The sequence below is a fragment of the Artemia franciscana genome, chromosome 13 (assembly GCF_032884065.1).
Source record: "Artemia franciscana chromosome 13, ASM3288406v1, whole genome shotgun sequence".
In the NCBI taxonomy this organism is placed as follows: Eukaryota; Metazoa; Arthropoda; class Branchiopoda; order Anostraca; family Artemiidae; genus Artemia; species Artemia franciscana.
Window position 1 is genome coordinate 23,945,913 of NC_088875.1, and position 24,915 is coordinate 23,970,827.

At 36.8% G+C, this 24,915-nt stretch overlaps 1 protein-coding gene across 1 annotated transcript in view; it reads right to left on the reverse strand.

The window, feature by feature from the left end:
* The window catches only part of LOC136034690 (neuroglian-like), a gene marked incomplete in the record, with an annotated part of 146,180 nt that overhangs the window by 121,103 nt on the left and 162 nt on the right, over positions 1–24,915 (reverse strand). The window contains 2 exon segments of the mRNA XM_065716015.1: positions 597–726; positions 3,546–3,667. Of these exon segments, the coding sequence (XP_065572087.1) occupies positions 597–726; positions 3,546–3,621 (206 nt within the window).

Consider the following 24,915-nt stretch of genomic DNA (forward strand, 5'->3'; position numbering starts at 1 on the left):
AAAAAAAAAAAAAAAAAAAAAAAAAAAAAAAAAAAAAAAAAACAGCATCTAGTTGAGAAACCTGGTTGAGAAACTAGATATCAAGTTCTGCAAAATCACAAAAGTTTTGCGGAATCTAAGTTCTGCTATATATCTAAATTCTGCCAATCACGACACTTCGGTCGTCGCCATCTTGATTCCTCACCATCTGTCTTTCCATTTTTATCAAAGAGTTGGTATACATGTTATTTATTTTAGATTGCTTTGTCTGGCCTAGCCACGTTCCAAACCATGGAAATCTCACAAGAAATGCATGCGAGTCTTGAATTTTTAGCCTAAGATAATCAAACCTGAGAAGAATATCACTTGAGCCGTTGTCTAACTAGCCGTTGAATAGCGACACTAGCCTTTGAATAAGTCCAAATGATCCGACTGAATTTTATCAGGAACACCTAATGGTACCGGCCCTTTCTTCTCATATTACTTGAGCAGTTTTCAAAATTATGAAACGACATTTCAGCTGTCTCGCCCATGCTGCATAAAGGATACAATGGTGGACGGAAAGGATGCAGATAGTTACATAGAAATAAAGAAACGATGCATCAGCGTTAACTTACTTTGGGGCTGGCTCCCCTTCGGCTTCACATTCAATAATAAAAGGTTTGTCATTCTCATCTATTCTTGTAGCAACTTGAAACAGAAGTTCGTCAGTAGGGGGTTGTTTGACCATAAGCGGAGGAGATTGGGCTAAAAGAAAAAAAAATCAAAAAATGAAAACTAAATTCAACAGTTAGCCAAAATATATATATATATATATATATATATATATATATATATATATATATATATATATATATATATATATATATATATATATATATATATATATATATATATATATATATATATATATATATATATATATATACCGTATATACACCGTATACACGATATGTAAACATATGTAAACCCCAGCTGGGTCGCCCACAGACACAATTGTGACAAGATAGTAAATAGAACGAAAGTGTTGGATGAAACGTCGGACCCCTTTTGGCCTCCAATTACAAAAATTGAAAATCAACATACGTTTCTTATTTAAATATGGTGCCATCTTATGGGAACAAAAGTTGCCACCTAAGAAGGACTAAGTGTAGTTCGTTTTTACACAGGGTCATGATTTAGCTCGTTGGACATCCAACTTATCAACTAAATTAGACTCGATATACAAACAAATTGTACTTCGTCTGCCCCCACTGCCAGCCTTTCATTCCATTAAAAATCGGCCACAAATTTTAAATAAGAAACATAGAATAATTTTTAATTTGTGTGATTAGAGGCGAGAAGTGATCCCATGACTCATTCCATAGTCTCCTTCCTCCCCTTTCGCCATTAAACTTTTAGGAAAAGGCAAGCATGTTCCATCTTGTATAAACCGTTTTCACGCACAGATTTTTTATATGTAAGACTTCAGGGGTAAAGGGGTCCGCCACCCCCCACGGTCAACCTTGTTTGCACTATATTTGAACCGGGCTTCCAGTGTTTGATAGAAGATACAAAGTAGTGCAGTGACCCCTACAGCACCACCGCCAACCACAAAATTTTCAGCAAAATGTAGCCAACGTCTTTTTTCTAATCGGCTTTAAACTTATGGCACAAGTATCTAGGACCGAAGGGGTGCAAAAATGACGATTTTCAGAAATATACATTCCTTCCCTGGCCTTTAAAAAAAGGAGTTAGATCCGCTTTTGACCTTTGGGGCAATTATCTTGGACTAAGGGACAGAGGAGATGGACTTTCAGATGCGAAACTGAATTTCCATTCTCATCTACTCCCTGTATGAAAGCACCCGGATCCATTCGAAATTTATGGGCGCTTAGATACAGTCAAGGAGACTTTCCCAAAGGGGTTTTAGGCTGTTGGCCCTTTTCGGTCAAGGTGCAAACTCACTTCAAATTTTGAAAAGTCAGGAGCTACCAAATCAATAAAAATATATCAAGAAACCAATTCAAGCACAAAATTACCAAAACAGAACTTGGTCTATCGCACTAGTACACCACCTATTACATTTAACAGGATGCGAATCAAAACAAATAGGCAAAGTAACTATGGGGCAAATGAAAATGCTATCGAACAATTTTCTATGATTAAAAGAAACTATTGCGAAGAACTGCTTTGTTTATATAAAAATCTTTTTGGCCATGGGTCTGATTGATAGATGGAGCAGAACATATTTACTTGAAATAACACCCAATCGATTTCAACTTACTTACTTAGATCCTACTACGCCTGGGGGCGAATAGGACAAAGACGATTGACTTCCAACTTGACCAATCTTGTGCCAAAGACCAAAGTTCATTCAAAGTGGTTCGAAGACTCGTTGTCTCTTTCTCCAGGGATCTACCAAGTATGCTGCGTTGTCTTCCACTCCTTCGAATGCCAGGTAGGGTCCAACAACATAAATCGTTTGGGAGGCGTCCTTCGCTCATGCGGGTCATATGCCCCCAATACTTCAAATTTCTCATTCTGATCTCGTCGGTCACCGGTGGTTGTTCAGTATCAGCCCTAATCTGGGCATTAATTACTCTATCGGTCCAATGTACCACAAGGATTCTACGCAGACAATTATTCTCGAAGCAAAGTAGTCTTTTCATTCTTTGAAAGGCTCCAGGACTCGCATCCATATAAAAGAACAGAGAGTACATTACTCCTAAACAATCGCAATTTCAACTTCTGAGAGTAGTTTCTGAATCTCCAAATATTCTTTAGCTGAGAAAATGCTCCATCTGCATACGCTATGCGTACCAGGACTTCTCTGTCACAATTCCCATCTTGGATAATTGCACTACCGAGGTACTTAAATTCTCTGACCTCTTCTATATCAGTGCCTTCTTATCAAATCCCAGCTACAATGGTCGTCACAACTGCGTTTGACATACTTTTCGTTTTATCAATACTAGTCTTCAGGTCCATAGGTATAGCTTTTGTTGCTAATTCGTTCAGATTATGTTGAATGTCCTCTTGGCAGTGAGCCGTGAGAACAATATCGTCAGCGAAATCACAGTCTTGTATTTGACGCTGGGGGCTTAGTTGTATGCCTCCTCTCAAGAAGGCATTATTTGCTGCACAACTTAAAGCCAGTGCCACTCCAGCCGCTTTAATACGCTCTTTCCCAGAATAAAGCACATGATAATTCTCACACTCAAGGGTCCCAAACTGTGGAAAAAGCCCGTCAGTTGTGGCCTGAGAGAGCAACACACACTAGGGATGAAACCTATATGTCATTTATACGGGTAGATCCCAGATATTATTTTAGGCTCGAGCATACACTTCAACATGCTAGTTGATTTGCAAGAGAAACAATTGTGGTTGCGCCTTTTTTCTACCCCGTCAATTTCAGTATACTCTGAGAAAGTGGCAAGGGTCTAGCTCTTACAATTTCTACGCAAAGTGGGAACGTCTTTTCCCTCCACTAGTTAAAGTACCCTTTCAACAGCATCCAAACAAATTTTTGGGAAAACACTTCTTTGTAATTAATAAAAGAAAAAATCTTCTACAAAGGAACTTACTTGAACATAATGCTTGACCCACAAATAGTGCAACGATTCCAACTGAAGCTAAGATTCTTGTCGGCACAATCTTCATGGTCGACGTCTAAATCTCAAAATCTTCTTATACATCCATAGAAATTCTAAAAAAAAAATTGAATCTTATTTACCTTTATTTTTTAGAAGTATTGTAAATATGCGACCAACGAAAATGAAAAAATTAATTTAAAAAGAAAAAACCAGTAAAATCAACATCTAAAAATATTTATAGCTTATGTCAAAAGTACTGAATATTACCTCTATTAACAGCACACTGTCCACAAATATAAATCTAAATGATATGCTAACAAAGATGAATTAGTTATAATGCAAAGGTCCAGCAATGTGAATGATGTATCCCTATTCACTTTTATATGAAAAAAACTTCTATAGCTGATGGAAGTTATTATTCATTCTGTTAGATCATCGCAGCTTTATAGAAATATTGCTGAGCTATATTTATGCAAACTCCGCCATTTAAAAAGTGGGGTAGCAAAGTAGCAATGCTACTTGGCAGTTTTCAAACCTACTGGCGGGTTTGTTGAAAATACCATTTTTACATATAAAAACATTTTTGGCTCAAAGAAAAGTTGACACAAGTTGTACTGCTAAAGTGTCGGCAGCTTCTGAAATTCTGCTATTGGCAGCTTTGGAACTTTTTCCATACCTGTTTAAACTCTTTAAATTCTTTAGGTTTCTTACCTCTAGTTGATTTGGCCAAGTTTTTGCTATCGGAAAATTGTCATTTTATTCTTATACCCGGCCCTAGTTTCCTGGACCAATTTCCAAAACTCTTTGTGATCATCACATCTGTAAGCCTTTTCCAACTCCATATTTTGGGTCTATTGATATTCTCGCCTCTTATTCTTTAATATTTGTTTATAAGCATTACGTTCCTTAATGCTTTACTCTTTGTTTTTTGTCGGAACTAGCTGTTGGGGTGGCGCTTCACGCCACCCCAATCCCTAGTTGGTGGGGGCGCTTCACGCCCCCCAAGCCCCCCCGCGCACGTAAGTCGTTACGCGCCATTGTCCCTGTGTCCCACTGTGAATTTGGATATATATATATATATATATATATATATATATATGTTTTTAACTACGTAAAACTTGCGAATATATAACATTCTTCGCTGTCCCATTGCGTGTCCCCGTCGTCATTTATATATCCCCCTGTGCCCCCGTTGTAGTTGTGTCCCTCTGTCCTAGTCGTCATTTATATTCCCTGTGTCCCGGTCGTCATTTGTGTCCCGGTGTTTTTTTTCTTTTTAGTTTTTGTCAGTCGACAAACAACTTCATGACGACATACAGCTCAATCCTTATAATGACGTCAGTCGACAAACATGACATCAGTCGACACACAAACATGACGTCAGTCGACAGACACACAAACAAACAACTTATTTATATATATATATAGATTCTATTGGTCATCAAACTGAACACATCATGTTTTTTACTACTTTTTTTCCTTTGATATTGGTAAAAATCTCATAGACTATTGGTGTCATATCCACTTTAGGTTCTTCTATTTCTGCTTGGTTTTTCAACCTCTATCAATTGTTGGTGTCACTAAGCATCGTGATTGCAACAGTAGCAGCAACCTATTAAAGAGCGAACCATGGCCCTTATCGGCCAAAATTTAAGAAACGTATTATTGCATAAACTGCCTGTTGACAAATATTCAATTCGTTTCAATACTATTTTGAATATAGTAACTTTCATTCAGAGTAAACTGAATCGTAATTTGCAATTACGAGAAGGATTTTTGTGAACTTTGGAAAAGAGCCTAAAGCCATTTAAAAACAAGAGCTAAGAGCTCATATGGCACTTGTGACGAGGTCGGAAGAGCCAAGAGTTCATATGGCATGAGCTCTAGCCGAATTTTAAGAATCCTTCAGCCCCCCAGATGGTCTAAACATGGAAAACGATTTTATCAAGTCAATTTGTGCAGCTCCCTGACACACCTACCAATTTTCATCGTCCTAGCACGCCCAGAAGCACCAAACTCGCCAAAGCACTGAATCCCATACGTCTAACACCCACAAAGAGAGTGGATCCAGTCCGGTTATGTCAATCACGAATATACAACATTTATAAGCGTTTTCCAAGATTTCCGGTTTCCGTCTCCAACTTCCCCCAATCTCAACAGATCTGGTCGGTATTTGAAATAAGAGCTCTGAGACATGAGTTCCTTCTAAATATCAAATTTCATTAAGATCCGGTCACCCGTTCTTAAGTTAAAAATACCTCAAGTTTTCCAACTTTTCCAAATTAACACCCGCAGCTCCCCCATAGAGAACGGATCCGTTCCAATCATGTCAATCACGTATCTACAGCTTGTGCTTATTCTTCCCATCATGTTTCATCCCGATCTCTCCACTCTAGGCGTTTTCCAATATTTCCGGTTTCCCCCTCCAACTCCCCCAATATTACTGGATCTGGTCGGGATTAAAAATGAGAGTTCTAAAGCAGAAGATCCTTCTAAATATCAATTTTCATTAAGATTCTGATCGCCCGTTGGTAAGTTACAAATACCTCATTTTTCTAATTTTTCCGAATTACCCCCCCCCCCCCCAATTCCACCAAAGAGAGCGGATACGGTCCGGTTATGTCAGTCACTTATCTTGACTTGTGCTTATTCTTCCCACCAAGTTTCATCCTGATCTCTCCGCTTTCAGCGTTTTCCAAGATCCCCCCCCCAATGACACTGGATCCAGTCGAGATTTAACATAAGCGATCTGAGTTACGAGGTCCTTCTAAATATAAATTTCATAAAGGTCCAATCCTTTCTTCGTAAGTTAAAAATACCTCATTTTTTATGTTTTAGAATTAACTCTTCCCCCAACTCCCCCAAAGAGAGCGGATTCATTCCGGTTATGTCAATCACGTATCTAGGACTTGTGCTTATTTTTCCCACCACGTTTCATCCCGATCCCTCCACTCTAAGCGTTTTCCAAAATTTTAGGTTCCCCCCTAACTCCCCCAATTTCACCAGATCCAGTCGGGATTCAAAATAAGAGCTCTGAGACAAGATTTCCTTCCAAACATCAAATTTCATTAAGATCTGATTACTCCTTCGTAAGTTAAAAATACCTCATTTTTTCTAATTTTCAGAATTAACCCTCCTCCAACTCCCCCAAAGAAAGTGGATCCGTTCCGGTTATGTCAATTACGTATCTAGGACTTGTGATTATTTTTCCCACCAAGTTTCATCCCAATCCCTCGGCTCTAAACGTTTTCCAAGATTTCAGGCTCCCCTCTAACTCACCCCAATGTCACCGGATACGTTCGGAATTTAAAATAAGAGCTCTGAGACACTATATCCTTTGAAACATCAAATTTCAATAAGATCCGATCGCTCCTTCATAAGTTGAAAACACCTCATTTTTCAGAATTTACCCTCCCCCCAATTCCTCCAAAGAGAGCAGATCCGTTCCGGTTATATCAATCACATATCTAGGACTTGTGCTTATTTTTCCCACCAAGGTTCATCCCGATCCCTCCACTCTAAGCGTTTTCCAAGATTTTAGGTTTCCCACCCCAACTCTCCCCAATGTTACTGGATCCAGTCGGGATTTAAAATAAGAGCTCTGAGACACGATATACTTCCCAACATCCAATTTCATTAAGATCCGATCACCCGTTCGTAAGTTAAAAATACTTCCTTTTTTCTAATTTTTCCGATTTAACCGTCCCCCCCCACTCCCCACCAGATGATCGAATCGGGGAAACGACAATTTCTAATTTAATATGGTCTGGTTGCAGATACGCCTGCCAAATTTTATCGTCCTACCTTACCTGGAAGTGCCTAAAGTAGCAAAACCGGGACGGAAAGACAGACAGACCGACAGAATTGCGATCGCTATATGTCACTTGGTTAATACCAAATGCCATAATGATATCCAATTAAAATAAGCAGAGTCTAATAAAGGGTGATTTGAATGGGCCTGGGTTTATTATAATGTATTATATACTTTATAATATAGGAAACTGACATCCGTAAAAGTTCATGTTAAATTTATTGGATTTAATCGGGATATTGCTATATTGGAGAGATTTTACACTACGTACGTGAACTACTTTTCGTACTTAAACTACTATGCAGGTATATTTTATTTAAATATTCAATATATAAATAGGGCCCCGCAAAAAAATCCAATCGGGCCCTGCACCTATTCAATCCAGTTCTGAGAATAAGAAGTAAACAATAAAAATTACAGTTGTTAAAAATCGGAAACTGGGGGTTTTCAGTCAGTGGTGTAATTTTGTCAAAATCCTGGGGGGGGGGCCAAGTTGGAGCCGATTTCCACAAATCAAGCGAAAATGACAGTGAAAACTGAAAAATGAGCCATATATTACCATATAGGAGAAAATATAATAAAAAAAGCAGACCCGTTTCTGTGGATGCATGAATTATGTAGTCTTACCTTAGTTTTGACAAAACTTTCAAAGAAACTAAATTTCAGCAGGGGAGAGGCTAAACTAGGATCGGTGGGGGGGGGAGGCAAACCAGTCTGGGATGGGCAGTTGCCCCCTGCCCCATAGCAAATTACGCCCCTGTTCCCCGGTATTAAACAACAAGGAAAATCACACTTTTGCATGTGTGCACGGGTATGTCTCTTTTTCTCCTGGGGGGTTAACTAGGTCATAATAAGAGCTGCTTAAATACAATCAAAAGTGTGTAGAAAATCAAGAGCAGAAGAAGCAGATGAAACAGTGAGATGGATGGCAACAGATTTTGAATAGCCGAAGAAGGTCACTCGTGATGCACTAAAAGACAAAAACTTTGAGGAAGCTATGATAGGAATCACTACGATCATAACCCGAAGATGGGGGTAGGAGTAACCCCGTTCGTACTGAAAATACACGGGGCAAAAAAAAGGACGGTGGGAGGTCTGTTTTGCCTGTACCGTATACTCGAGCTTTTTATTTTCAATACAATCAAGTTCTTTTCTATTTTTTAGGCTCAATCCTGACAAGGTTAACAAGTAGACTACTACAGACACATGCCTAAATCCGAATAACTTAAAATCATTAGAAAACAAATTTTACATAAGGAGCAATAATTATGTCACTTAAATTAGTTAATGTTTAATTAACGTTCAAGTGAAATTAGTTTACGTATTCATTAACATCCATTCTAAAATTTAGTCCGGAAACTCCCCGTCATCATACTAATTAAGCCGAAAGATGGTTTAATGGGCTATAAAGAGATTATTCTAGTGGAATTCGACAAGCTTCATGAGACTTGCATAGGGCCTACATACTAAAAACCCAAGAAAAAACATTTCTCTTGTAATCAAACAGTTCGTGGTAATAAAAGTAAGGAGAGACATATAATTTTAATAACACTCAATGCATCGAAAGAATTGGCTTTTTACGTTGATTCCAAATATATGAAATTCTTCAGGTCTAATGTTACTCATCAGAAGCTACGAACCCGAGAAAATGTGACAGGGGTCAAAACAGGGGAAAAACACCCCAAAAAAGTCAAAAATCTAAATGAAAATCACATGATTAGGTTCAGCATACACGAGAACAATTATGCAGAGGTTTCAATAGTCTACCTCCAACCTACAATAATGCGGAATTTTGTATTTTGTGCCAGAAAAAAAAAATCACGGATGCGTGTTTATTTGTCTTTTTTCCCAGGGTTGATCAAATTGAACCGATATTCAAAGAAGATCGGGTTAGGGCTCATTCAAGCGGAAATTAAAGTTGTAGTGTACTTTTTAAGGTCCAAAAAGATTGGAAGGCAACAAGCCTCCCTCCAACGCCCCATTTTCCCCAAAGATATTCGATCGAAATTTTGAGGTTCAACATAGATGAAAGGTCCAATAACTATGCCTCTGGGGATGATATGACCCTGCCTCCTTCCAAATCCTTAGGAAAGGGATGTGAGTTATGCAATTTGCCCGTTGTTTACACAATGTATTCGTCATAGGGAAATATACAGAAAACTTTAGTGGTAAAAGCAAAGGTTGAGGAAGTGCCGTCCTATCATATGCGGAACAATACCAGTTGGTTTTAAGTTTTATAGTTGTGAGGCATCAGGTTAGATTTAATGTTGCTCCTTACTTCCAGTTGAGTTGTTTTGTTTTTTTTTTATCACGAACGTCAATGTGCCTAACCATTGAAGACAAAGAAAATTCACAACTAAACAAAAACTTGGAAAAATGTTTATATCAAAATGGGTTTATATCACAATTTGTGCAACTAACCCCCCTCCAATGCCCATCATTTCCTCAAACACAGCCAATCAAAATTGTAAGATATCCATTTTGTTCAACGTAGTTAAAAGACCCGAAAATTATGTCTTTGAGGATGACAACCTCCTACAGCCCTAAACTTCGGAGGGGATCATTTCATTGGCAATCAAAATGTCTTGTGCCATCTTTAAGATCCGGAGTGATCGGAGTGTAGGACCCCCGCCCCCAACACCTTACATTTTCTCGAAATGCATCTCATAGAAATTTTGAGATGGCCATTTGTTGTCTTAGAAACTTCAAAAAGAGCTCATTCGATTGGAAATTGAAAGGGCTAGTGCCCTTTTTAATAGTCGAAAGTGATTGGAGGGCAACTAAACTCCCTCCCACGCCCACCATTTCCCCAAACCCATCCAATCCAAGTCTTTAGATAGCCATTTTGATCAACGTAATTGAAAGGTCCAGAAATTATGTCTTTGAGGACGAAACCTCCCTCCCCAGAACCGTCAGTGCATGGGTAGTAAGTTACACCCTGGGGGCATATAAGGTAAATATAGAAAGGGTGATCGTATAAACTTCGGAGGGGACTCATTAGATTGGTAATAAGGAGCTCTAGTGCTCTTATAAAGATTCAAAGTGATCAAAGGGTTTGTAAACCCCCCACTCACACCTTGTATTTTCCCGAAATGCATCAGAGAGAAATTTTGAGATGGCCATTTGTTGTAGTAAAAACTTCGAAAACAGCTCATTAAATTGGAAATTGAAAGGGCCGGTGCCCTTTTTGATCGTCGAAAGTGATCAGAGGGTAACTAACCCCCTCCCATGCCCACCATTTCCCGAAAAACCTCCAATCAAAATTTTGAGATAGCCATTTTGTTCAAAGTAACTGAAAGGTTCAGAAATTATATCTTCGAGGATGAAAACTCCCCCTCAGAACCCTAAGTACAAGGATAGTAATTTATACCCTTTAGGCATATAAGGTATATAGGTAGAAAGGATAATCGTATAAACTTCGGAGGGGGCTCATTTAATTGGCAATCAGAAGTTCTGGTGCCCTTATTATGATTTAAAGTGATCAGAGCCTGTATACCCCCCCCACACCACGTATTTTCCCAAAATGCATCAGACAGAAATTTTGAGATGGCCATTTGTTGTCGTAGAAACTTCAAAAACAGCTCATTCGACTGGTAATTCAAAGGGCCAGTGCCCTTTTTAATTGTCAAGAGTGATTGGAGGGTAACTAACCCCCCTCCCATGCACACCATTCCCCTAAGCATATCCAATCAAAGTGTTGGGATAGCCATCTTGTTCAACATAATTGAAAGGTCCAGAAATTATGTTTTTGGGGATGGCAACTCCCCCTCCCCCCCCCCCCGCAGCCCTTAGAGTGAGAGTTGTAAGTTATACCCTGGGGCATATAAGGTATATATAGAAAGGATGGCCGTACAAACTTCAGAATGGGCTCATTGGATTTGTTCTAGTACCCTTTTTAAGACTCAGTGATCGGAGGGTGGATACCCCCCCACCAACACCACACCTCATATTTTCCCGAAGTGCATTCATCTGATATAAACTTCGGAGGACCTCGTTGGATTGGTAATCAGAGGTTCAAGTTCCTTTTTCAAGATCCAGAGTGATCGGAGGGTGGATGACCCCCACCCCTCCAAACCTCGTTTTCCCGTAATGCATCTCATAGAAATTTGGAGATGGTCATTTGCTGTCATAAAAAATTCAAATACGGTTCATTTGATTGGAAATTTGAAGAGACAGAGCCCTTTTTATTATTCAAAAGTGACAGGGGGAAACAAACTCCCCCCCCACATGCCCATCAATTCCCAAAACATGTCTAATCAAAATTTTGAGATGGGCATTTTGTTCACTGTAGTTGAAAGGTCTGGAAATTATGTCTTTGACAACTCAAGACTGGTCCTTCTCAAGACCAGAACATAATTTGCCCTTCAATGAAAAAAAAATGGTTGTGGATTGTCAGTTTAGTATACATACATGTATATATATTCCTTGAAGTTTTTATAATTTTTAATTTATTGAAGTTTAAAAAGTTAAACTATTTGAAACGTATTTTATTTATTTAAATCATACAATAAATAACCGAGTCATACTCAAAATAAGGAAAAATTAGCATGAATAGGGCTGAATTAGGTAAATACAAGTAAAAAAAAAGTCAAGTTTGTACTTGTTTAAAAATATTTTTACTAGATATGTGAAGGGGGAATCCTCCCTCCCTTGCACTCCAATTATAGCGCAAGTATCAGATGCCATTCTTAAGAATAACAAGAAGTTGAAGGGCAAGCAGCCCTTCTCTCAAGCCTTACATTTTCCAAACGCATCCAGTCGAAATTTAGAGACAGCCATTTTGTTCAGCATAGTAGAACGGTCCAGCAACTATGTCTTTAGGGATATTAGGCATGTCGACTCCCACACTTATGCAATTGGCCTATTATACTTTAAAACCAATTGTTGCTTTAAAAATAAATCAAAGGGCATTGTGTTAAATGGTTGCCACTAAGACATCTCAGCAATGTATCGAGAATGACTGGGGGTAATAAGTTAAAACTTTTGGGGATACTACTATGACTACTTCTGCTCTTACAATTTAAGAGAATAAACAGAGTATAAGTGTATCTTCGTTGTCAAACAGCATAGATGGAATCTTTTGGGAATGATATTAAGCTTTATTTTTACGGCCAACTTCAGAAGCTATAAAATTGAAAAAATACTGTTTGTGTCAGGATTAAAAATTGTTGAAAAAGTTCCTCCAATACAAATAGCAATCCATACTATGGATTCCTATAGAAGAAAACTGAAAAGATATACAATATTGTTCTTCCATGAAAAAGACTATGTCAATAAAAAAACTAACAGAAATTGATTTAAAAAACTTTTCCCACAAGATAGGTTTTTCAAAGAAAAGTGAAGAGCTCCATTAAGCCAAGAATGAACAGAAATTAAGTCAAATAATCTTCCAAGCATAAAACTACTACAAATTACTAGAGTAAAAAAGAACAGAAAATACAATAAACAGCCGAATCAAACTCAAAGCGAACAAAAATTAACATGAGTAGGGCTGATAACCCCTATGCCTTCTCAAGACCAGAACACAATTTGCGCTTTATTGAAAACAAAACACGTTTGAAATGTTTTCACCTTTCTTACTTTCATAAATGAAAAATTGCCACAAGCTTAGCGAAGAAATATCAGTATATGCCAATTTAACTGACAATCCACGGTTACTTGTTTGTTTGTTTTTTCAGTAAAAAAGTTTTTTTAAATTAATCTCTAATAACGTTTGTGGTTCAAGGTAGTCACGGCCAGGAGAAATTAAAGAGAAAAAACAAATTCTTCAACTTTAAGTAAGGAGCAGCATCAAAAATTAAAACGAACAGAAATTATTATGTATATGAGAGGGTCGTCCCCTCCTCAATACTTTGCTCTTCATGCTAAAGTTTTTTTTAGTGTTTTTCAAAAAAGCTTCTTACTTTTCTAACTAAGATTTCAGGATTGCTCTAACTAAGACTTGAGGGGGGTTGCCCCCTCCTCAATACCTTGCTCTTTATGCTAAATTTTTTTAGCATTTTTTCAAAAAAGCTTGTGATTGCTCTAACTTGTTTTTCAGGAGCTGTTCTTAAAGAATTGGGACAAAAAGTCAAAGTAGACGGGAGCTTGAAACTTCTTTAGTTTCAGTTGCTATTGAGCCGCATCGCTCCTTACTTACAGTTCGTGACGAAATGTTTGATTATAATAAAGATTATTCGGACTTATCAACGTTCTTTTCTGTCCATTTTGAAACATGACACTTTAAAACCGGAAATACATTCCGGCAACCCTATAATCCCTGATGTTCATTAACTATCCCATCTAAATAAAACTAGCCAGGAAACTTCCTGTTTGTAAGTGCACAGATATCACAGGTTAAAATTTACATAATGAAGAACTGAAACTTTTACAGAGGAATATATCACTTATCAGAGGAAAAGCTTTTTCGGAAATCTAGATGCAGAGACTGTATTTCAGCCGCAAGAGAAACACTGCACCCTGGTTTCGTATGAAGCACTTTGATTTTCAATTGTCTTACCGTAGGTGGACTGCATTTCCGAGAAAATAAAGATAGAAGGAAAATCTTTTAGCTGTTGATACCTATTGAAGTTGAGAAGTTCAGAAGCCAAATCAATTCACTATGCTCCTTTTCATTGATTTAAATCGTATAGTAGTAGGTTCATTCATAACTTTAAACTTCCAAAAGAAAATTCCCTAGAAATGGGGATTTATTGCTCCTGAGGACAAAAATAGATTGACCGTAATATCAAAGAACTTTCTTCGAGTCCAATTTAGCAAAGATTAGCCTCAAACGTGGCCATCTTAAATACATTTTCTTTGTTCAGGCACAGGCAAATAAGAACAAATTGATAGGATTTTTCCACCAAATCGTTACTTTGAACTATAGATAAAGAGAAGACTGGAAACTTCCCATGCCGTAAAGCTGAGACAAAATACAGCTACAAAAAGAAAAACGACCATGCTGCATTCTGGAATTTCTTTGCTGTTGATAATAGTTGTTGTGCTGCACCAACTTTATCGCACTAAATGTATGCTACTTAATTAGACTTGTGTTTTCCAGCCCTTGGAGGCACATAAAACAGCAATGGTTGACCTAAATCCAATCAATCTTCACCTACTGCCATAGCTTATGGAGAGAATTTCTACGACTTATCATATCCATTTCTATTGATCAACCCAGTGTATAGTGCTGGCTTACACTTCTTTGGACTCTGGCCGCGGCCCATAGCCATCCTTGGAAATGTATCTTTCGTCCGTGGAGGTTGTATGCCCCTAATTCATCCATCCCTTCATTCTGGTTCCACTGGTTACTAATAGCTAGTCCGTGTCTGTTCTTATGTTATAAACGAACAGAAATTATTCCGTGCATGAAGGGAGTATCCCCTTTTATCCTTAATGCGTTACACTAAGGTGTTTTATTGCCTAAAACAAGCTTCGCATTGCAATTCAACTGCCCTTGTGTTTCATCTGTCTTCTTAAAAATGGCGAAAAAGACAAGCTTTAGCGTAAAGAGCGAGGGGCAGAGAAGAGGGAAGCCCCATACATATACGGAATAATTTCTCAGCTGCAATCCTCAAGAAAATAGACATATTTCATACGAAGAGCCTGAGGAGGATCGAGGGCCTATGATGGTTGACTTCGTCAGCAGTGAGAAGCTTCTGCAGCTCATAAAGCAGTCTCGGTTTTCAACTCACGCAGCCGAGAAAACCTTACGTTGGTTCGGGCACCTGCTTCGAATGCCACCACATCTACACGCAAAGACGATCTACGACTTCAGTCCTATCAAAATCGGTTGGAAGCGACCTCGCGGCCGACTGGAGAAACGTTGGCCCGACAGCCTTTCCGAGTTCTTGACGATGGCAAACATCAGAAAGGGCGAAAAGCAAATACTCGCCATGGACCGAAGCGAATAGAGGAGGCAGACGTCACTCTCTTCGCCGAGCAGCGCCCGGCAGGAGACTTAAGTCAAGTAAGTAAAATTTTCAGAAGCAGAATTTAAACTTCTTAAGATAACATTGCTTCTCCAAACTCTATTCAGCAGGAAGAACGAAGCAAAAGCATATAGAATGCTTATCTGCAAGTATAGCTTATCCGCAACAGCTTTCTTAGGTTACTGTATTACCAAGATAATTAAATCATCTCGCCTCTCCAATGTCAGTCTGTTATAGTGGACATCTGCTAAAGCAGTTTCAACTTGGTTAGATTTCATATTTTGTTTTATCAACATTTATCTGGTGGTCTGTAGGGGCACCCTTTGCTTCTAAATTAACAAATCGTGTTGTCCGCCTTTTTGGTAGTTGACAGTAAAGGTAATAAAGTTAGCAAAATTCAGGTCATGTAGTTAGTGCCCAAAACTACCTCTACCCACTCTGCTTTCGCATGAAATTTACGATGGCAATTGACTTTCAAAATAGAATACGATTCAATTTCAACTCTTTCTGTTTGTTTGCGCCAGATGATAGGTACATAACAGTCAATATACTAGAAACGTATTTCTAGTGACAATTTCATTTGTTGTTTTATATTAATCGATTTGGTAACTGAGACACTCAATCACGCTTAGATATTTCAAGAATTTTCGTTTTTTTTTCGGTGTCGCATTTAGCATATTTTTTAGGTTGTTGTGATTCAAAACAATTTACGGAAAATTTTCCAAGAACATTGTTTCAATCAAGCATAGCTTTATTTTGATTTTATCTTGGCCATGTTCACTCTTGACCTGACAGTAATGCTAGAAAGCTCAAAGGTGAATATTTTATTCATCAAAAAAGCATAGGAGTGCAATTCATCCTGAATTTATTAGGATTCAAAGATCAAAAACTTCATTTATAGAACATTGACATGGGAAATATAAAACGTGAGCTCTATAGTTGACCCGTTCAGAGGCTAAATCAAACAACATTTCTGGTTTAAATTCTTTTTTAGCTTGGATTTTTGGAATATTTATAGCCTATATCTATTCTCATGATTCCAATTTCATTCTACATAAATTTTCACGTTTCTAGCTTGATTTGTTTAGCTTACTTTTTAGTGCACAAAAAAAAATGTAAAATCCCGCATACTCACTTAGATTATATATATATATATATATATATATATATATATATATATATTTATATATATATATTGATATTCTAATATTATATTATATCTATATATATAAAAATAAGTTGTCTGTCTGTGGATGGATGGATGGATCAGGTGACGTCACCTGAAAAAACTGGATCAGGTGACGTCAAAACTGAAAAAACTAAAAAAAGGCAAAAACTACAAAAAAAAACTAAAAACTAATAAAAAAAATAAAAAAGCTAAAAAACTAAAAAAACTATAAAGGTAAAAACCAATAAAAAACTAAAAAAAAACTGAAAAAACTAAAAAAAGGCAAAAACTACAAAAAAAAAACTAAAAACTAATAAAAAAAGTAAAAAAGCTAAAAAACTAAAAAAACTAAAAAAAACTAAAAAAAGGTAAAAAACTAAAAAAAATAAAAAATAAAAAAAAACTAAAAAAAAGGAAAAAACTGAAAAATAAGCTAAAATAAAGGTAAAAACCAATAAAAAACTAAAAAAAAAAGGAAAAAACTAATAAATGACGACACTCAAAGAGAAAGCGACCAGGACAAAAGGAATGTTCGATTAGCAATCAACAAAGCACCGGGACACAGGGAGTATAAATGACGACCAGGACATAAGTAAAAAAAAAAAAAAAAGGTAAAAAACTAAAAAAACTAAAAACTAAAAAAAACTAAAAAAGGTAAAAACTAAAAGAACTAAAAAAGAAAAAAATAAATGACGACACTCAAAGAGAAAGCGACCAGGACAAAAGGAATGTTCGATTAGCAATCAACAAAGCACCGGGACACAGGGAGTATAAATGACGACCAGGACACAAGTAAAACAAAAATTAACAAAACTAAAAAGAAGGTAAAAACTACAAAAAAACTAAAAAGAAAAAAAAACTAAAAACTAATAAAAAAACTAAAAAATCTAAAAATCTAAATAAACTAAAAAAGAAAAAAAAAAGGAAAAAAATAAAGGAGAAAAACAAAACTAAAAAACGAATGTATATACAGACCGGTACACCGGGATACAAATGACGACCGGGACACAGGGAATATAAATGACGACCGGGACACAGGGACACAACTACAACGGGGACACCGGGGGAAACAGGGGGATATAAATGACGACCGGGACAAAAAAACTAAAAAGAAAAAAAAACTAAAAACTAATAAAAAAAATAAAAAATCTAAAAATCTAAATAAGCTAAAAAAGAAAAAAAAAGGAAACGGGGACACCGGGGGAAACAGGGGGATATAAATGACGACCGGGACAAAAAAACTAAAAAGAAAAAAAAACTAAAAACTAATAAAAAAACTAAAAAATCTAAAAATCTAAATAAGCTAAAAAAGAAAAAAAAGGAAAAAAATAAAGGAGAAAAACAAAACTAAAAAACGAATGTATATACAGACCGGGACACCGGGATACAAATGACGACCGGGACCCGGGACACAGGGAATATAAATGACGACCGGGACACAGGGACACAACTACAACGGGGACACCGGGGGAAACAGGGGGATGTAAATGACGACCGGGACACCGGGACAGGGAATGGTCGATTAGCAATCACCATCAACAAAGCTCAAGGGCAATCATTAGAATCATGAGGTATAGATCTGAATACAGATTGTTTTCCCATGGACCATTATATGTTGCATGTTCAAGAGTCGGTAAACCTGACAATCTATTTATATGCAAAGACAATGGGACAGCAAAGAATGTTTTATATTCGCAAGTTTTACGTAGTTAAAACCATATATACATATCTATCTATATTCACAGGTGGGACATAGGGACACAACTACAATGGCGCGTAACTATTATGGCGCGTAACGACTTACGCGCGCGGGGGAGCTTGGGGGGGCGCGAAGCGCCCCCACCAACTAGGTGTTGGGGTGGCGCGAAGCGCCACCCCAACAGCTAGTGTTATATATATATATATATATATATATATATATATATATATATATATATATATATATATATATATATATATATATATATGTGTGTGTGTTTGTGTGTAAGATATAGGTCAGAGATATATGAAGAATCTAGATATTCGAAAAAATACCCTAGTTTTGATAGTAGATCCTCATTAAACGAGCTCTTTAACAGCTCTCTATGATGTTCTAGTTCCCCACTAGGGGCTAAGAAAACAGGAAAAAGAAAGATGACACATCAGTACTACCCATGCAAAAAAAAAACGATTTCCCTTGTTAAACAGGCTGATGAAGGGGTGTAATCTTCTCGTTAGAGTGTCTCCAGGAATTCATATTTTAGTGTACTTTTTAGTGTACTTTTTTTTGTATTTTAGTGTATTTTAAGTGTACTTTTTGTTCCGATCGAGGCATTTCAGGCTATTCTCCAAATTGTCCTTAAGTTTGTTTAAGGACAAGTTTGTTTAAGTTTGTTTCTCCAAATTGTCCTTAAATTTGTTTTGCAGCAGATTTTTGCTGTCAAGACTAATCAAAATAATAGTTCCCGTCCTGAATCAGCTACAAATGGTAATTTTTTTCTCAGGAGACAGTTTTTTTAAGTCTTTTCAAATTTTTGCTTACTATGGGCCGTGGTTTGTTCTTTACTGGGTTGCAATTTTGGAGGGTCCAAATCAGGTTTAACGTTTGTATAAGTACTGGACAAAACAACCAAGTCATTAGTGTAGGGGGAGGGGGTTGAGTTCTACTGGCAAGAGTTACAAATTCGACAAATATACATTTTCTGGGTCTTGTAATATAAAAGTTTTGTTTGTTATTGTTTAATTGGAAAAACAATTTTACGATAAGATCAGCAAAAGTAGAAAGGTCGTTGTAGCAATAAATTCGTAAGCAGCAGACAATAAGTATCATTCGGAGAATTGTGTAGGGGAATGGGCAGCTGTTTCCCTTTTATTCCAATATCTGAACAAACTTGCGATTATGCAAGTAAATTTTAAGCTTTAAATTGACAACAAACAATCTGACGATAGGTGTCAAAAAGACCATGATAGTGACAAATTTGATTTCAAGTAAGTTTTAAACACAGCTTAATAATGCAGAAAGACTGTCATTAGAAAATATGCATATTCTATTTCATTATTTAATTCTGGAAACAAATGTTCAGCAATTTCCTTTGCTGCATGCTTTGCAAGATTTTTGACCATGCTCAAACAAAAATCTAGTTCTATAACTTATTGGTGTTTTTTTTTTCTTTCTTTTTGTAAACATAGTTTCCTTAGCTATCGAAAGACGTTATGATTGTTGCTCGACCATGGATATATATATATATATATATATATATATATATATATATATATATATATATATATATATATATATATATATATATATATATATAGCCTTGAGCGGTTAACGCTGCGATGAGTTTGTAGTAGTCGCAGGCAGAATTCACATGGAATAATAGCAAACGCGGTTCTTATTGACCCGGCAGCTGAAAGGCAAGCTTACGAGCAAATTCGTTGGCTCCCTTTTTTATGAAGAGCTCTTACTTATTGACATTCTACGGATCTCACAACAAACTACTTGTGCAGAACATTTAAAGTATTTCGTTATCTTAGCCAATGTTAACTCCATGATTACAGCCGCATCTTTAAGAAACTACGTTCATCAGCCTCAAAAATGCTGAGAACACTTTAAGGATTGAATTTCGTAACCTGAAGGAACATCAAGACCCATATCAGTTTACACTGCAAAAGAATGTAACAGAAATTCGTTAAAGTACCAATCTCAATATTCACACCTTTATGGGATGGAAGTTAGAAGATTTTCCAAGGGAAAGGGGGGCTCATAGTCCAAAACATAGTTGTTTTTCATTGGATCCGATCCGTGTATCCATATTTATTTTTTGTATTTTAGTGAGTTCTTTATACAATTTCCCTAGTATCCGGTGATCACTGGACGTTTTTTTTTTCCTGAGCACATGAATGTATGCATTAAAGCTTAATTCATATTTAACGGGTAGGTTCACAGAAGGCAAAAGATTACAAGTTAAAAGCACTTCTGCCTCTATCTAAGTTACATTCAGGACACAGCTACAATCATTTCCGTTTTTTTCTGTTTATTTAGATAAAAAGAACTGTAAAAAATGCAGAGGAAGTAATTGAACTTATCAAAAAAAGATTGGTTTGCCTTCTTTATACAAACGGCCTTAGTCTTTCTTTTTTGGTTTTTAATAAACAGAAAAATTAAGTAAAATGGAACTTGGAATGTTACGATCTAAAAAATTCAAAGGTCATTAAAAAATGACCATAGTATCGAGTCATTTTGACTGAATTCAGACGATTCAAACTGGACTTATTAGGAGTTTCAGAAACACGTATACCAAGAGTAGGAGATATAAAACTATGTTATATTGAATGTGTTTACATATATAGAATGCCGCAAGACGGACTCATTCTAACGGAAATTAGAAGTTCTAGTGCCCTTTGTTCACCATAGTCGAAAAACCTAATAACTATATCTTTGGGGACAATTTAATCCCCCACAATCCCCAGAGGAGGGGCTGCAAGGTACCAACTTTGACCATTGTTTACATATAGTAATGGTTATTGGGAAGTGTACAGACGTATTCAGGGGGACGTTTCGGCGGTGAGGGTGGAGGTTGGGGGAGGGGCTACGCGGGAGGATCTTTCCATGGAGGAATTCATCATGAGAGAAGACAATTTGCGTGGGTGCAGGACTTTCTAGCATTATTTAAACCAAACAAAAATGAGAAAATAAATATAAAAAAAAGTTTTTTCAACTGGAAGTATGAAGCAGCATTAAAACTTAAAACGAACAAAAATTATTACGTATATAAGGGGGTTTGTCTCCTCCTCAATACCTCACTCTTTATGCTAAAGTATTTTTTAGTAATTTCAACTATTTATTCTGCGGCCTTTGTGATTCAGGGGTCATTCTTAAAGAATTGGGACAAAATTCAAGCTTTAGTGTATAGAGCAAGGTATTGACGAGGGGGCGAACCCCCTCATATAGCTAATAAAAATATACAAATATAGAAGATCGCTACGTAAGTTAATTTGGAAGTTACGTATCTTTATTACTAATAAAAACGTCCGTAAAAAAATAAAAGTTCAAGTTCCCTTTTCAAGTAACCAAAAATTGAAGGGCAACTGGGCCTCCTCCCCCACCGCTTTTTATCAAAACCTTCCAATGAAAACTATGAGAAAGCCATATAGCCAAAAAAAATTAATATGCAAATTTCGTTTTAATTACTCATGTACGGTAAGCCAAAATCAAAACATGCATTAATTCAAAAACGTTCAGAAATTAAATAAAAAAAAACGGTTTTTTCAACTGAAAGTAGGCAGCGACATTAAAACTTAAAACGAGCAGAAATTATTCTGTATATGAAAGGGGTTGTCCCCTCCTCGACACCTCGCTCTTTACGCTATCAAAAATGGCTCTCCTTCCACTCCTTGATACAACCATGGCCCCTACCAACAATCATCCTTACAAGTCCCCACCATTTCATCCAGGAGCAAACCACTCCAGGAGCAAACCCTACACACACACACACACACACAAAATTACCCAATAATGACTAAAATCTTTTATCTATTTAAATCCTTTATTCAATTTAAACTATCTCAAAATACGATATTTTTTATTCTCTTTTTAAAAGAGAATAAGCCCTTTCTAGGGCTATAATGAAAGAAAGGTTGAGATGGCTAGGGCAGGTTCTGCAGATGAAGGATGATAGATTGCCGAATATTGTTCTTTTGGGCCTACCGTCTAGGGCTAGACGGAAAGCAGGTTACCCTCGGCTGGGGTGGGAGGATGTCATAAGAAAGATTTAAAGGAAATGGGAACTTCCTTGGAGGGTGTAAAGAGGGAGGCTTTGAATAGATTGGGATGGAGGAGGAGCATTCGTAGCTGTGTTGGCCTCAGACGGCTTGATGCTGCGGTGAATTGTTAGTAGTAGTGGTAGTATTTAGCAAACAAAATTCAACCTTGCTTATTTGACAGAGATAAAGATAGTTTACACATTCCCAATCATGGCATATAACCGGTTTATATGCTGATGATACCCCTGTTTAGATCTAAGACACTCAATAGGCCTAAGTTATAAAATAGAAAAAAAAATAAAAAATACCGATTTATGTCAATTACCTTATGCTCTAATTCACCATAGATTATTGATACCGCATTGGGTGTCGTTGAGTCTCTTCTTCTCAACGTCACCGTTGAGAAGGGGGGGGGGGGTAACTCCTTCGTATGGGGAATACTTTCTTTTCGTTTAATGTTGCTCCTTACTTTCTGTTGAAAAAAACCTGTTTTTTTCATTTAATTAGACATTAAATCCAAGTGTGATGAAATGTAAAATTTGTGGAGCAATGCCGGGGGAAGGGGGAGAACTTAAATTATTGAGTGAACTTTATTATAACTGTACTTTAGTGGAGCCCCCATTGAGCTGTAAATGTCTATTGAAGTATATTTTCTGAACCAATAAGACAGGACTGTTTACAACATTTTTTGAGCTTTTTCAGTTATGGAAAAGAGTCTCATCATACATGGAAAACGAAAACGAAATGAACGTGATGATAGGAGCATGTTATTAGGAGAGAAGAAGAGACTCAACGACACCCAATGCGGTATCAATAATCTATGGCGATTTAGAACATCAGGTAGTTGACATAAATCGGTATTTTTTATTTTTATTTTTTTCTATTTTATAACTAGAGGCCTATTGAGTGTCTTAGATCTAGACAGGGGTATGAACAGCATATAAACCGGGCAAATTCATAGCAGAGCAAAAAATACTACTGGGTTGTGTTATGTGACATACTGACACTATTATATTTGTCTTTATCATAAGTAGCCTACAGTCACTTTTTTTGCTATCAAAACAAGTTTCATTGTTTTTATGTGTAATTAATTTGATACTTGTGTATTATACGCCACTCACGTTTAGACTGTGGAAAACTCGAGAACAAACCGATTTCTTCGCTAGTATCTTTCACCTTAGTGTGAGATGAGACAAATATAAGTAACAGAGTAGATGGGAAATATATAATTTGGGCTAAATATTTACACACTAGTGATGGGAGGGGGTAAAATATTTGGACAGTTTTAAGTTAGAAAAAAAATTCTTGTTTCATAATATGGAGAATAATTGTACCTAACACATCTTGCATGCAGACCCACTATAGTTTACCCCCCATCCCCTAATGTGCAAATATTTAGCCCAAAGTTGTTTCTAAAGTATTACATTTTCATCATATTTTGTTATATTTCATTAGGATTGAGCGTCAAAGAGGCAGGTTCAAACTAAATGAAGCACTTGATCGACGTATAATACACAAGTACCACTATAATAAAAAAAACGCCGGTACTTTAATTGTATTTATTTTATTTACATTTTAAGTATATTTTTCACAAAAAAAATAGTCTTCTGGTGAAAGCAAGAGTGAAGTAGAATCTTAAAATGAACAAAATTATTGCTTCGCAGTTTATGTAGTATATATCTGCAAAACTAGCTCAAATAAAAGTGACTATTGATATTTCCCTAGATTTTTGTTTATCTGAAAAGCGAATGGTTAACTGAAACCACAAAACTGACGCAAAAACAGGATGTTTTCTTAGGAGATAGAAAACCCTTAAATAGCATATAGAGGCAAAAAACAATAACAAAACATGGATACTCTGTTCCACAACGCAAAAGAAATAAAAAGAAGACACATTTTGAAGTAAAATATTTAGCAAAGAACAAAAAAAGATAACGAATGGTATTATCGCAAGTGGTGTAGAAGCCAGATTTTACAAATTATTTTATCGGAGTGGGGTAAAAGTGAACATATCAAACTAATTAACGTAAAAGCCAAATTTGCAGCCGTTACGAAACATAAAATCTCTGCCCCCCCCCCTCGTACACAGTGGCTTTGGGTTGCATTTTCATTCCTAATTCCTACCACCTAATATAATAGAATTCGTTACTTTAAACTGGCATAATATTGATCCTTGAACATGCATCAAACTCACCGAAGACCTTTTTTCCAGTACGGTTTGGTGTAAACAGTGTGGAGGTTTGGGAGGTTTAGTTCCTCATCCTCACACGTGAAAAATGATTGAAAATATGCACTTTTTAACCATGTAAATATTACAACGAGACATTTACTATCACTGTCAAGCTCCCCCTTCCACCCGGAAACGAGCCTCGCCCCTCAAAACGGAATCCTAGCTACGTCACTGGTATGGAGACGGGGTGTTTGGTGCCTCAAGTTCCAACTTTAAGAGGCGAGCATTCAGGGGCAAATCTCCAGTATTTCTAATGGAGGGAGGCAAAAAGGGGTCCATGTCCTTATAGGCAAGGGGCATGGGATAGATAATAATTTTTCTCTGAATTATTGGGGGGCAACTGTTCAGCCCCCCCCCCCTGAACGAAGCCCCTGAGAACATCAGAGATTTATATCAATTGTTCCCATTGACAATGTTCCGATTTGTGGCAACACCCTTGCTTATGTGCAGGCGAGATAAGACCATAATATAAATCTTGAAATAAAAATCTAAAA